The following is a 13,668-nucleotide window of genomic DNA, read 5'->3' on the forward strand; positions in this document are numbered from 1 at the left end:
GAAGATGGAATTGTGTGGGTTCACATATCGCTTAAGGACAACGTTGAAACCCTCACTACGTTGGGTTGACTACAGGAATGGGAAGAATTGGTGTTTGAAGTAGCAAGGAACCCATGTTGCCCGGTATTTATATAGGGTCTCAAATTGTGTGTCAGCCATAACCTCATACTTCAACATCAGAGCAGCCCATGCAGCCTCGAACTCCTCCGGCGTCAAGCTGAAGTCAATACAGTTGTTGAAATCTTTCGACAATCCAGGCTTTCGCCCCAACAAGGCACCAAGGTTTTCTTGAGCTTTTTTCATTATATGCCAACGGCAACAACGGTGGACACTTGCTGGGAACATCCTTTTAATTGACTGTGACGTCGCGTTGTCTTGGTCAGTTATGATGTTAGTAGGTGCTAGACCATGCATTGCTTCAAGAAAGGTCCCAAACGGCCAATCAAAGCTTGTAGCCAATTCTTGCCTCACAAACCCGCAGCCCAACATGAATGATTGTCCATGCCGATTAATTCCAATGAATGGTGCAAAGGGCATGTTATACATGTTAGTCATGTACGTGGTGTCAAATGAGATACAATCGTGGTATGCCTCTACATAAGCCTTCCTTGCTACGCTGTCAACCCAGAAAATATTCTCCACCCTGTCCTCCTCATCATACTTTATCTTGTAAAAGAAATCTGGATCCTCTTTTTGCTGGTCTTTAAAGTAGGCAACTGTCTCAATCATATCACCTTCTTTCGTGGCATGCTTGTTCAGTTCCGACTTCAAGTTTGAAATATGTTTAGTACCATAAGGAACAATCAGCTCCTTTCCATAGTAATCTGACATGATGTGCATCATACGACCTGCAAGCAAAAACATAGTGGCTAGTTAGTTTAACACATTTGTATGTAGAGGTAGTTGGACAAGACCACAAGACCTTCAACCAACTAATACATCGTTTGCAGGCAAATAAAGGCATACACTTTCCTAAGATTATTGTAGTCATTAACATAATAAACGGAGTCTTAAAAAACAAAATTTTCACATTCAAGATTAGTCAAGTATACACTTTTTCCGCCTAAGGTATGAATAACTAACACATTGAAACCAAGGGACAAGGAAGTGTAGTACATGCAACACTTGGTTAGGGTCTGAGCAACTTACACAGCAGGACAAGGCAAGTCTAGGAGGAAACCAAAATTCCCCTTCTTGAATAATAAACCAGGCAAGTAGTTGGGTAGGGTATGAACAACTCACACAACAAGATAGGTGAAGTATAGGAAAAAACGAACAAATTTCCATCATTTTCATGGTTTAAATAATAATTCATACAAGTAGGTTGGTCAGGCAAGCACTGGGGTATGGTGCAAGCAACTCACATAGAAACCAACGCATTTGTAGGAAGAAAACAGATTCCCATCATTTTATGGGTTTAAAAAACAATACGGGCAAGCAGGTTTGTAGGGTTTGAGCAACTTACAGAGCATACAAATGCAAATCATGGAACAAAACTAATTTCCCATCTTTATTGGTTTTAATAATAACGCAAGGTGGGGTGTGAGCATCTCAAACCAAGGTCAGTCTTTGGAACAAAGTTAATTTTCCGCAATCAAGAGAAGACCAGGAAGTACTTGCATAAGGTATGACCAACTAACACAGGAAGCCAAGAATAGTTCATGATTTTTCCTAGTCATAGTTTAGGAGGGAACCAAACCTGTTGTCAAGTTGCAATTATGGAGATGTGTGAGGAAAGCCCTTTCTTCTGGTGGGATCCCTTGGTGTGATCTCAGGTACTTAGTCAAAGATGGTTTGTCAACCAACCGGTGGTTGTGCTCAGCAACAAAGTAAATGACCTCCCAACGGCTATCTAATAACTTCACCACCATCTTGGCTCTGTAACCTGTTTGCACTACTATATCCCGCTTCCCCTTCTTGGTTTTCTTTTTTAGTTTGCTTTCATCATCAAGAAAGACAATTTCATCCTCTTCATCAATATTTTCACCTTCTTCTACAATCTTGTCTAGGGCAGGAATTGTTTCTGCTCCTCCATCATCAACTTTAGGTTTGCGAAACTTATTGCACACAAATTGCTGCTTTATCAGCTCAGCAGTTTTAACAGACTTCCTCAAAGTGTTCTTCTTGACAGAAAACCCAAGTTGCAAATCATATGCGTTGTAGTGTTCTTTGGCACCTTCCACAGTGTCAAACCTCATTCCAACATATGGTTCCTTAGGCTGTGACCAAGCTTCATCGTCGTTTTCACCTTCCAAGCCTGCCAAACCATTTCCAATAGTCCCTCCAGTTTCATCTGCAATCGCTGTGACATCAAGGGTGTGCGCATCCGTATCTGTTGCTTCTTCTCTAGGGACAGTTGCACCTCTTGCAGTCCCCCCAGCAACAGTGGAGTGCTCATCCCTGTCCACTGTGCCTGTCACAGGTGTGGCAACATTTTGTGTAAGCATAGGATTAGGCGATTCAACACCACCACGGGGGTTGTTGTGCTGTGTGCAGAATACATGATCTCCAAGATTACTGCTGTCAGGAATTTGCATCCGAGGGTCAATTTCTACTTGCAACTCATTTAGGTCAATCATCTCCACCGCTGCACACACCAAGTTGACGAAGCAAGTTAGGTGAATCAAGTAAGCATCCAGCACACAGAGTGTACGCAAGAAATTTAATAAGAGACAACATTTAGCTTGATGCAATTTTCTTTTTTACCAGAGCGTTGCTACAAAATACAGTAAGCATACGTGCATGAAAAACCAAACACAAGTCGCTCTTTCTCTACACATGTTTTCATTTATTTGGGCACAATATATCAACAGTAGTTTCTTACAACATAGGTATTTTTTCTGTGATGTAATTTTTTTGTTTTCTAAATGTTCACAGGAGAGCAACAGTTCACCATGTGATTCAAGGTTTTGGTGAAGCAAGGCGCATGGAAAAGATTATTTCTTCATCGAAGTGCATCTTTTTAGCTTTTGGGAAACTTGTGTCAACATGACTGATATCGAGAGTAGATTGTTATATGTTCTAGTTTTTAGGAGTAGTCAAGGGTGATGCACTCTTTGTGTTCAAATAACTTTACTTTTTAGTTGCTTTGTATTGGGAGGAACAGAACACTTATCTTCTATGCACAAGACCGTTTTCACTTGCTATTTTCCTTTTGTCTTTCTGTTTCCATATGATCCTTCTTTGCAGAATCATTATTAGGCAATTAATATGGTCATTCCAAACTAACATTTTTTTTTCAAAATGCAACTGGAGCATCCTACTATTCATAACATGTCCATGTTTAAAGCAGGAAATAACGTTCAACCATTTTTCCTTGAAGGTAATGTTCGCTACTAGGCAGTTTTTTTATTCATTCATTTTTTCTTTTTGTAGTAATATGCAGTATCTCGTATGAGTTGCTTAGGATATTTAGTAGATGCTCAAAACAGTGTTGCTTTAAGTATAGTAGTTGACAACAATCATGTTAGTTCTTTTTTTGAAATTATCATGTTAGTTGCTTCAGATAACCAACGGTAGTTGCTTGAAATAAGCATCCCAATAAGAAGGGTTTTAATATCTCCCCCAACACTTTTAGCTTATAACAGTATCAACAGTTTATCTTCTTGAAACCAACAAAGTTCTTTTTTGCCTTAAAAACCATAGCATTTACTTCAAAGGAACATAGCTTTTGCCTAAAGTAAGTAAGGTAGTTGCTCAGAACAAGGGGTTTCACTAATGTTGCAGACCACCTAAAATGTTTCATGAAACAAAGCTATCCTAGCCCTGTTTGTCAATCACAGTTTTTCGTTGCTTGAAATAACATCACAATTTGCTCTCAAAATCAACATAATTTGCTTAAAGACGTGTTTCCAAATTCTAGCAATTTTTAGGATAAATAACCACAGTAGATCAACAATAGCTACAAATTATCCTCTTGAGACCAGCAGAGTTCTTTTTTGCCTTAAAAATCATATCATTTGCTTAAAAGGAACATAGCTTTTGCCTAAAGTAAGTGAGGTAGTTGCTCAGAACAAGGGGGCTTCACTAATGTTGCAGACCACATAAAAGGATTCATAAAACAAAGCTATCCTAGCCCTGTTTGTCAATCACAGTTTTTCGTTGCTTGAAATAACCTCACAATTTGTTATCAAAATCAACAAAATTTGCTTAAAGATGTGTTTCTAAATTCTAGGAATTTTTGGGATAAAAATAAGGGCAAAAATAACCACAGTGGATCAACAATAGCTATAGTTTATCTTCTTGAAACCAATATAGTTCTTTTTTGCCTTAAAAACCATGGCATTTGCTTAAAAGGAACATAGCTTTTGCCTAAAGTAAGTAAGGTATTTGCTCAGAACAAGGGGTTTCACTAATGTTGCAGACCACCTAAAAGGTTTCATGAAACAAAGCTATCCTAGCCCTGTTTGTCAATCATAGTTTTTCGTTGCTTGAAATAACATCACAATTTGCTCTCAAAATCAATAGAATTTGCTCAAATATCTGTTCCTAGATCATAGCAATTTTTGGGATAAAAATAACCACAGAAAATCTCTTTTTTGGACTAGCACTCATGAAAAAGAAGTTGTAGCACAATATAGATGAGTATATGAAGTCTTTTTGTATAAAACTGACCAAAATAATCCAAAAAATCCAGGAAGAATCAACAAGGACAGGAGTAGGTACTTTGGCAAATCCCAGGCAAATTATATGGAAGAGCTGGGCAAACCTGATCTCCTTGTGTGTCCTTGCTTAGTATTTTCTTTCAGTTTTTGTCAATTTTCTTTGACTGACAACCCCCCTATGTCGCCATTGCAAGGTGAACCGAGGTCTCTAGATCTGGGAAACGAGGCTTGGGGGAGAAGAAGATGGGATTCATGGGTGGTTTGCTCAGGAGAAGGGAACGGCTACGGGGGGACCAGGTGGAGTTGGGTTGCGGGGAGGGTGGGCATGCAATTCGCGTGATACAGTGGTGGACAGGTGGGTTTCCTTTTTCGCGCGGGGGGGAGGGACCAAAACCTTCCTTTTATGGCCGACTGCCAGGGAATACTAGGGAGCACCCGGCCACTCCCTAGCCACGTCCTTATTCTTTTTTTCTTTCTCCATCCCACTAATCAAATGCAGTTGACCAGACAATTCGGAAACAAAGTAAGGGACATAGTTGCATGCATGCACAAATGGAGGCTCAAAATAGACCCGCCCGGTCTTTGTCCAAACGCGTCCGCGGATATTTCAGGGGTCATATTTGGTTACTGTAGATACTCTGACACCGATAAATACCAAATTCAGTTTTCAGGAGAATACCTTAGGTGCAAAGTTGCCAGGGGTCATATTTGGTTACTGTAGATACTCTGACACCGATAAATACCAAATTCAGTTTTCAGGAGAATACCTTAGGTGCAAAGTTGTCAAAATCCCCTTAATAAAAATCCAAAAAAGAAGATGATGGAATCAAACCTCAACACCTTTACCCTCCGCACGTTATAGCAATTGCGAATTGCGATTGCGGCGCACCACACGACCACAACAACCCCTCTTCCTCCTCCCTCTCTCTTCGCACTAACCAATCCGAGTACATCTCGCCGTACTCGCACGCACACATAGGCAGATCCAATCCGACTGTACAAAAGCGCCGCCGTCCGCCGCTCACGTGGAAGAGGGAGAGGGAGCAGCGGAGAGGAGAAGGTAACACTAGCTTCTTCTTCTTCTTCTTCTTCTTCTTCTTGGTTATCGTCTCCTTCCCTTAGTTAGATTTAGTTTTGCGGTTTCATGATCTCTACTCTATCATACATGCTAGATAGATAAGCGCTGTTTCTCGGTTCGTCTGGCCGTGCCCCGTTCTTGATTTCAGTTGCGGATTCCCGTTCCTTGATTTGGTTTCCTCGAAGCAAAGAACACTGGAAGGATCCATATCGAATTGGATTCGACACGAATCTATGGCCTGGCTACTCGAATCTAATCGCGTTGTAGTGGAAGCTAGCTGTACGGTGGCTTAATGGAATAGAATTGCGACGCTGTTTTCTCTTGACCTAATCCCAGATATTAAAAAATAGCTGCACTGAGCATAATACTACTACTCCTTCCCACCATCGTTACCAGATTTTTTAGATTGGAAAGGCTCATTAATAATGATTAGCAGTGCAAAAGTTGTATCTTTCAGCTGTAAAATACAGTGAAAGGACATTGACGTGTCAGTTTCTGTCTCGTGCAAATCGTGACATGGGAACGGGGATACAGGGAAAAGTGCCCTTCGCTTGCTTCCCCCCTCACGGGAGGAGAGACAGTGTGGTGTGGAGGGACTTCTGGGGTTGAGGTGTAGGATCTCTCAAATCTCAATAATTGTGATCGGAATCAGTGACATCAAGAACCCTTTCGGTTTGGATCTTGTCCTTTTTGTTACAACTTGTAAAGTACTAGTATATATTGGCGATAATTGTGGAGTCTATCAACTTAGGTTTGCTTGGACTTGTTATAATCTCAATCGAACAGCAGTGGTATGCATATGCTTTGTTCTTGCATGGAACTGAATATTTTGTACTTGTCTTCAGTTTCAGTTGAATGTAGGCCCTGATGATTAAGGAATGATTCTCCTTTGGTACTACCTCTGTTCACTAATGTAGGACGTTTTCGCAGTTCAATTTAAACTGCAAAAACTTCCTACATTAGTGAACAGAGGGTATAGTTGTGTACATCAACAATTAATGGTTGCTTTTGGACTCAAAGTTAACTGCAAATAGTTCGGCCTTTTGCTGTATATATTACTCCCTCCATACCAAAATATAAAAGATGTCTTATATTTTGGTACAGAGGTAGTATATGCTTAACATGCTAAAACCATACGCAATGGAACATTTCAAGTCAAGATTTCACGTGTTAGTGTATTATGCGTGCCAGATTGCTCACACTCTTCTTGTTTCTGCAGGACTTCCACGACTATATGCAACCTCCTGGAACAGTCTAGTTCCTAAATCCTTCTTCCATTCTGGCAGATATCAAGAGATCATTCAGGTCTCGCACCTCTGAGTGGGTGTGGATTTGCAACAATTCTGCGATCAACTTATCGCTGCCTCTTGGAGTAATCCCATCATACATCTGGAGATTACGGCGAGCACTGGAGGGACTTTTTGTTGATTACGGTTAATTGAGGAAAGCAGCTGAGATGTAACAATTTTTTTGAGCTGAGCTCTCTTCCAAGACAGGCCTGTGATTTAGCAATGTGATTGGATCAACTCTGTTTTTGGATCTGGTGTTAGCTCAGTTGACACTAGAGTTGACTTATGGTTAGGTTTTTCTGTTTTTCATCCTCTACTACACAACAGAAACCGAAGGTATGGAAAATAGCTGATGTATTTTGAATAATTTCCAATTGTATTCTTTGTTTGAGCTGACAACTAATAGTTTCCCAAATATCTTTGTTCCCCTTTTGTACTTTAGGAGGCCTTTCTGCTAGCAGATAAGACCATGCTTACTGTTTCAAAGAAAGATTCTCAGGAACAAACAGTGAAGTTCACTACTGGATCAGTGGGCCCGAAGCAGATGGCGGATGAAAATAACCATTCAGTTGCTAGTGGGCAGTATGATATTAACTCATCATCTCACCAAGAATGCTGGAGATCTGATGAATGGAATAGACATGCATGCTCTGATGATGACAAAGAGGAGAAAGTTGGGCACCTACAGAAGAGCCAGTCTCTTGGGAACATGCTTCAAGAGGATTGTGATCATCATGGCAGTGAAGGTACTGAGTGTGACATTACAGACCATGATTACAGAAGCCATTGCTCTGGTTTCAAGAGCAATACAGATGTTGAAGAATCCACTAGGTTAGGCAGCAAGAACAACGAGAATGTTTTTGATGCCTCATCTGACCTGATCAGTCATGGTGTTTATGAACCTTCAGTTGATCATGCCGCTGATTCTGACAGGCATCACTCTTATGACCACAGCAAATTTCCAAGGTCACAATCTGCTATATTTCAGAATAATTCTGATAGTGACCGAGAAGGTTCTGTTGATTCTGAGAGACTAGGCCCCCGTTGCAGATCTTTTGAGGATTTATGTTCAATGGACGGTGAAAAGGTTGATTACTTGAGTGGTGATGAAACAAATCGCTCGAAATCAAATTTGCCTGTGCTTTGTGCTGGACCTTCTTCGCCAGGTATCTCTGAATTATTAGACTTGGAGAATGGTTCAGGAGGTCGCTCTGATGCTGCTGAAGATGGCCAACGGTCCTCTGCAAGTGTAGATGGGAAGTTTGTGAGGGATGGGATGATAAGTCATGACTACTGGGATGGCAAATATATTGCTGCTGATAATTCAGCTCATCCAGTTGCCACTTGCTTTGGGGATTCAGGGCATTATTGTGTCATCAATGGTGCTTTAAATCAAGAGAGGGAAGAGAAATTGTGGAACAGAAATAGCGGTCTCGACCAGGAGTCACTTGGCATTGACATGCCTAATTTGAAGAACCCGTCTGACTCGAAGGATATTAGTGAGGAAGCTGAACACAATGAAACTGAAATGAATGGTGATCAGCATTTTGACGAGGACTCAAATGAACTTAGTCCAAGAGCTTACAGCATTAAAAGGATCGAGGATTGGATCAGCCAAATTGATATTGACAGTGACATCATTGTGGAGGAGCAGGGAGAAAGTTCAAGTTCTGCATCAACAAAATATAGCGAGTCGGTGGTCAGTGTTTCTGCTGTGCGCCCTGATGCTAAAAGTCCTCTTGGCATGGAGATAGCTTACACTTATATTTCAAAATTGACTCCTGTTTCTTCATCTGCACAATTGCCAAACCTTGGTTTGGTTGCAATCCCAAGACTGAGCGCGTTCTCAGGCCTACGGCTGTTGAACTTATCAGGGAATTCAATAGGTGAGTATTCTTCCTATAATTCAGCAGATTAATTATTGCTATTATTGGAATATTCATTTGTTTCAGGAGATAATGTCATCAATTTCTCTAACATCTGGGGTTTTCTGCACAGTGCGCGTAACTGCAGGAGCTCTCCCGAAAGGTCTTCACATGTTAAGCCTGTCGAAGAATAATATCTCGATTATTGAAGGCCTTAGAGAACTAACACGCTTACGCTTGCTGGACATAAGCTATAATAGGATCTCTAGAATTGGCCATGGTATGGTTTTCAACAGCTTTTACTTTCACCTTATGAAATATGCTTAATTTATGGAGAACTGAGCGCTAGCTTAGTGCTTGGGCCACTGTCTGGTGCTCTGGGCTTGCACGGTTCTGCCGCCAATTACTAGTTAATATGTAGGCTGTCCTGATAATAAATTTAATCATGTTTCCCATCAGTATCCTCTGAACAGAGAAATCACTATGCTCCATGGTCCTTGTTATATTCAATGTTTTGAAGAGGAAAATACAGTCCAGTGCATAACATGGAATGATTTATTCTTAATAAAATTGCACCATACTCTTGCAGTTAATGACAGTATAAAACGAACAGATTTGCTTGCTTCTCATTGATTTATGTTTTGGGACACCTTTTAGGTTTGGCTTCATGTTCTTCTTTGAAGGAGTTATATCTGGCTGGTAACAAGATCAGTGAGGTAGATGGCCTTCACCGCCTTCTGAAGCTAAAAGTTCTGGACTTGCGCCACAACAAGATTTCTACATCCAAGGGCCTTGGTCAACTGGCTGCGAACTACAATTCCCTCGAAGCCATCAACCTAGATGGCAACCCGGCACAGAAGAACGTAGGTGACCAGCACCTGAAGAAGTACCTGTTAGGCCTCTTGCCAAACCTTGCTGTGTACAACAAGCAGCCTGTAAGAGCAACTGGCTCAAAAGAGGTCTCGGACCGTCACACACGCAAGATCTCTTCTTCCCATCGTTCTGACCGCAGTTCCAGATCGGACCGCAAATCTTCCAGGTTGGTGGCTGGCACATCTTCACGGCATGCCCGTCCTGCACATACTTCAGGCCCTTTGGTGAAGCAGTCGAGGTCCCGGAACATGCCAATGGCAGCGCTGGGCTCTAGACCAGTGGAATATGCGGGTGCTGGAGTTCCAGCGAAGCAAATTCAGATGGAGGAAAATTCGCAGTGACATCATCCAAGCAGAGCTGCCTAGCCAGCCAAGGCTTTTGGACAAGGATGTTGCAAGTTTTCCTGTTAAGTTTGTAAAATAATTAAGCTCAAACAGTATGGTGAAGAGCACTTTTCTTATACTGCTAAAGACATGTATTTTTTTTTTTGTCATAGTACTACGTGGCAGTGTTTTTGAATAAGAGTACACAGGAATGTTGTAAGACAAAACACAAATACCTCTGTGAATTGAATTGGTACCGCCAGTCAGATGTTTTTGTCTAGCGTGTTTTGGTTTGGCTGTTGCTGCAAGCTGAAACCTGAAAGTAGTTTTAAGTTCCCTTTTCCTACCCAAAATCAGGTTGGGGAATCATTTTGCACAGGAAAATACTTTATAGGCACCCACGTGGTTGAGATAATTCTTCAAGCGGTGAATACTTGCACTATTCCTTCAGGGTGGAACGAGACTGCAATTGTGATGATTCCTAAAATAAATTCTCCGAAGAAGGTTGCTCAGTTTAAGCTAATTAGTTTGTGTAATGTGGTATATAAGGGGCTACACGATTGAAATTAATCTTACATGAGGTATTAGTAGCTCTACTTGAAGTGATTTTGTCCCCGGATAATGATTACCAACTAGTGGCCTATGAGTGCTATCACACAATTAAAAATAAGAGGGAAGGTCAGGAGGGTATGTGTGCTATTAAGGTGGACATGTATAAAGCCTATGATCGTGTTGAGTGGATTTTCTGAAGGAAATTATGTTGAAGCTCGGTTTTCATACAAGTTTGGTTAACTCAATTATGGCATGCATATCAACTTTAGAGTGTGAGTCCGGTTTAATTCGGAAGAAAGGGAAAGTTTTAAGCATACGAGGGGATTCTTTATTTTCACGTTGCTTCTTGTTATGCACGAATGCACATAGAGTTTGTTGCAATAGTGAAATTCAAAATTAAACTTATACTGGATAGTCGAGACATTAAATCAAAATTAAGGTGACATAAACAAGTGTCAAACACTTGCGTCATCATTAATACCAGTATCGATTTGGTTTACTAACTTATTGCTAGCGGTCACTATGTTGACATTATTGGTGACCGTTTTTCCTCTACGGTCTGTATGTTCTAGACACTCCTTGGAGAAGTGTCTGAGCTTTCCACAGGCGTAGCACTCTATCTCAGTCTTGTCATCTTCTTCTTTTTGAAGGTAGTAGTCTTGACTCATGTTGGGCATAAAACCCGAATCCCGAATCCCGAACCTGAAAACCCCGAATAACCTGAACACTATATCGGGTAGCAGATCTGAAAACCCGAATTTAATATGGGTAATTCGGGTAAAAGGCCACGATACCCGAATTACACGAATAGCCCGAACTAATTAGTTAGCCAAGTAAAACATGACGCACACTTGCGCAAAAAAGGCCCAGCCCACAAGGCTATCGCTAGCCCTCACCCCCTGCAAGCAAACCTAGGTCGAGTGCGTCCCCAACTCCTCCAAATCTGAGCGCCCCTTCCCAGTTCCTAGTCCCCACACCACGCCGGCACGCCCCCATGGTGCCACCCCACCCCACGGCGCCACCCCACTAGCACCGGCGTACTGCGGCCCGTCGCCGGTCTGCATCTGCTCCGCTGTGACAAGCAAGCCTGGAGGCTGCGTTCAGCGGGGCTACGGCACTAGGCCACTAGCCATCATCCATCTCATCTCATCTTCCCCGACGGCACCTCCTCGATGCAACACCACTTGCCCGCTGACCTGCATGACGTGACTCACAACGACCGACGTTCCCCATCTCATTCCATTGTTGCCCGTCCAAATCGCTGCCTATAGTCTTGCACCACCGACGCCAGCCCCAAATTGCAGTCCATCTCATTCCACTATTGTTGGCACTTTTCTTCACTGTTTACTACTTCGGGTAGTACGGGTATTACCTGAACCCGAACCTGAATTTGCGGTTAGCAAATTTTCTGCACAAATTTCGGGTATCATTTTTGGAAACCCAAAATATTTTTTACCCGAATTACCCGACCCGATTTTGCAGGTAAACCCGAACGCCCAGCGTGAGTCTTGACAGGCTTGTGAGAATAGGCTTGTTGATGCGGAGCATCCTTCCATCATCCCCATGGATTCTACACCAACACATCAAGCCCCACATGGACCTATGACAAGAGCTCGAGCACGCGTAATGGAAACCGAGGCGAACCCCTTCCTACTTGACTTGCACATGAACTCGAATGAGATTAGGTTGCCGCCTCACCAAGATACCCTATGCATCATTAAGTACAAAGAGGGACCCTTCCAAGCAGCTGAGGAACACCACCAAGTGCAAGGAGAACCACCCGAAAGCCGCACGAAGAAGGAAGGAGCCAAACAGCAGCAGTACTGGAAGTCCCAGGCGACCCCGTGCACACGGTCCTCCGAGACCCCGTGCCCACGGGCTACACAGAGTTGGTGTTGTAGCACCCCGTGTGCACGGGTGTGTACCGTGCACACGGGACCCCTGTGCGCACGGGCCCAACTAACCTCGTGCGCACGGGCCCTACAGGATGGCCGGCTGATGCGGGTTGTTGGGCCTCCACTTCGCATCCACTTCACCTCCTACCTACCCAAGCTTATATAATTCGTACCTAGGGATATGTTTAGGGTTAGCAAATACATAGATGAGAATTTGAGAGCTTTGCTCCTTTTACCACCTCCATTGGAGATCAAGGCCTCTTAGGAGAGGATCCACTTGTGGATTTCAAGACCTCCATCTTGGAGAAGACTACCATCATCAAGACCTCATCTCTAAGGAGTGGGAAGAACTCTATTATTGTATCTTTTCTTTGATTGTGTTTGTGAACTTGTGGATCTTGTGTTGCTATTCTAGTGGATGTGTAATTGGGTATTATTGGAGTGAATTCCTCTTTGTGTTTCTTGGTGTTCATCCCTTTTCCCCCCTCCAAGTGTGAAAAGATCCATCTTAGGGTTTGTAACGCCCCGAGACCGTTGCGCCAGGTGTCTTCCAGTTATGCGTCGTCGTTGCCATGTCATTCGCTTGCATGTTGCATCTTGCCATGTCATCACGTGCATTACATCATCATGTTTTCAAAACTTGCATTCATCCGGGTCTCCCAATTCCTTCCGTTGTCCGTTCTGAGCCCAGACACACTTGCACGCGCCCGCGACACGTCTGAAATTTTATTTTATAAGTGGCCGGAAAATATTCTCGGAATGGATTGAAAGTTGACATGCGGTGTTGTTATGTTGTCAGTAGACCGCCTGTCAAGTTTCATCGCATTTGGAGCTCGTTTGATAGCCCAACCGTTAAACATATATCGACACTATAGTCGGTCACACGTCGGACGTTTTCGGTCTCCGGAAACCTTGCCGGGCTGCATTTCCTTCTGTCTCTTCTCAGCCCGAGACCTCTCCTGCACAGCCCACAAACCCCACCTAGTTCCCTCCTCTGTCTGGAACCGCACGATCTTGATCGGAGGCTCCGAAACGCTCCAGAAACCCCCCTAGACCCAAACCCTAGCAAAACCTGTTATATATAGACCCCCTCCGGCCATTTTGGGCAACCTAGACCCAATCCACCTACCTCTAGCCTTCCCCCTCCTCAGATTCCGCGCCTAGCCGCTCCCCCGCCGCCACTTGTCGC

At 43.0% G+C, this 13,668-nt stretch overlaps 1 protein-coding gene across 1 annotated transcript; it reads left to right on the forward strand.

Annotated features, from left to right (window-relative positions):
• The first annotated feature begins 5,448 nt into the window (after positions 1-5,448).
• On the forward strand, positions 5,449-10,306 carry LOC119354695. The gene is made up of 5 exons (XM_037621438.1): positions 5,449-5,664; positions 6,902-7,307; positions 7,414-8,857; positions 8,970-9,116; positions 9,494-10,306. Exons 2-5 carry the CDS (start codon positions 7,257-7,259, stop codon positions 10,048-10,050), a joined length of 2,199 nt encoding a protein of 732 aa, XP_037477335.1. The 5' UTR covers positions 5,449-5,664; positions 6,902-7,256; the 3' UTR covers positions 10,051-10,306.
• Positions 10,307-13,668: the final 3,362 nt, after the last annotated feature.

This window comes from Triticum dicoccoides, chromosome 2A (genome assembly GCF_002162155.2).
Source record: "Triticum dicoccoides isolate Atlit2015 ecotype Zavitan chromosome 2A, WEW_v2.0, whole genome shotgun sequence".
NCBI lineage: Eukaryota > Viridiplantae > Streptophyta > Magnoliopsida > Poales > Poaceae > Triticum > Triticum dicoccoides.

Bases quoted from the DNA above. Each gene is read 5' to 3' on its own strand.
- LOC119354695 (XM_037621438.1), top strand. From the start codon at position 7,257: ATGGTTAGGTTTTTCTGTTTTTCATCCTCTACTACACAACAGAAACCG. The intron at 7,308-7,413 runs GTATGGAAAATA...TTTGTACTTTAG, and splicing joins CTACACAACAGAAACCGAAG to GAGGCCTTTCTGCTAGCAGA. The intron at 8,858-8,969 runs GTGAGTATTCTT...TTTTCTGCACAG, and splicing joins CTTATCAGGGAATTCAATAG to TGCGCGTAACTGCAGGAGCT.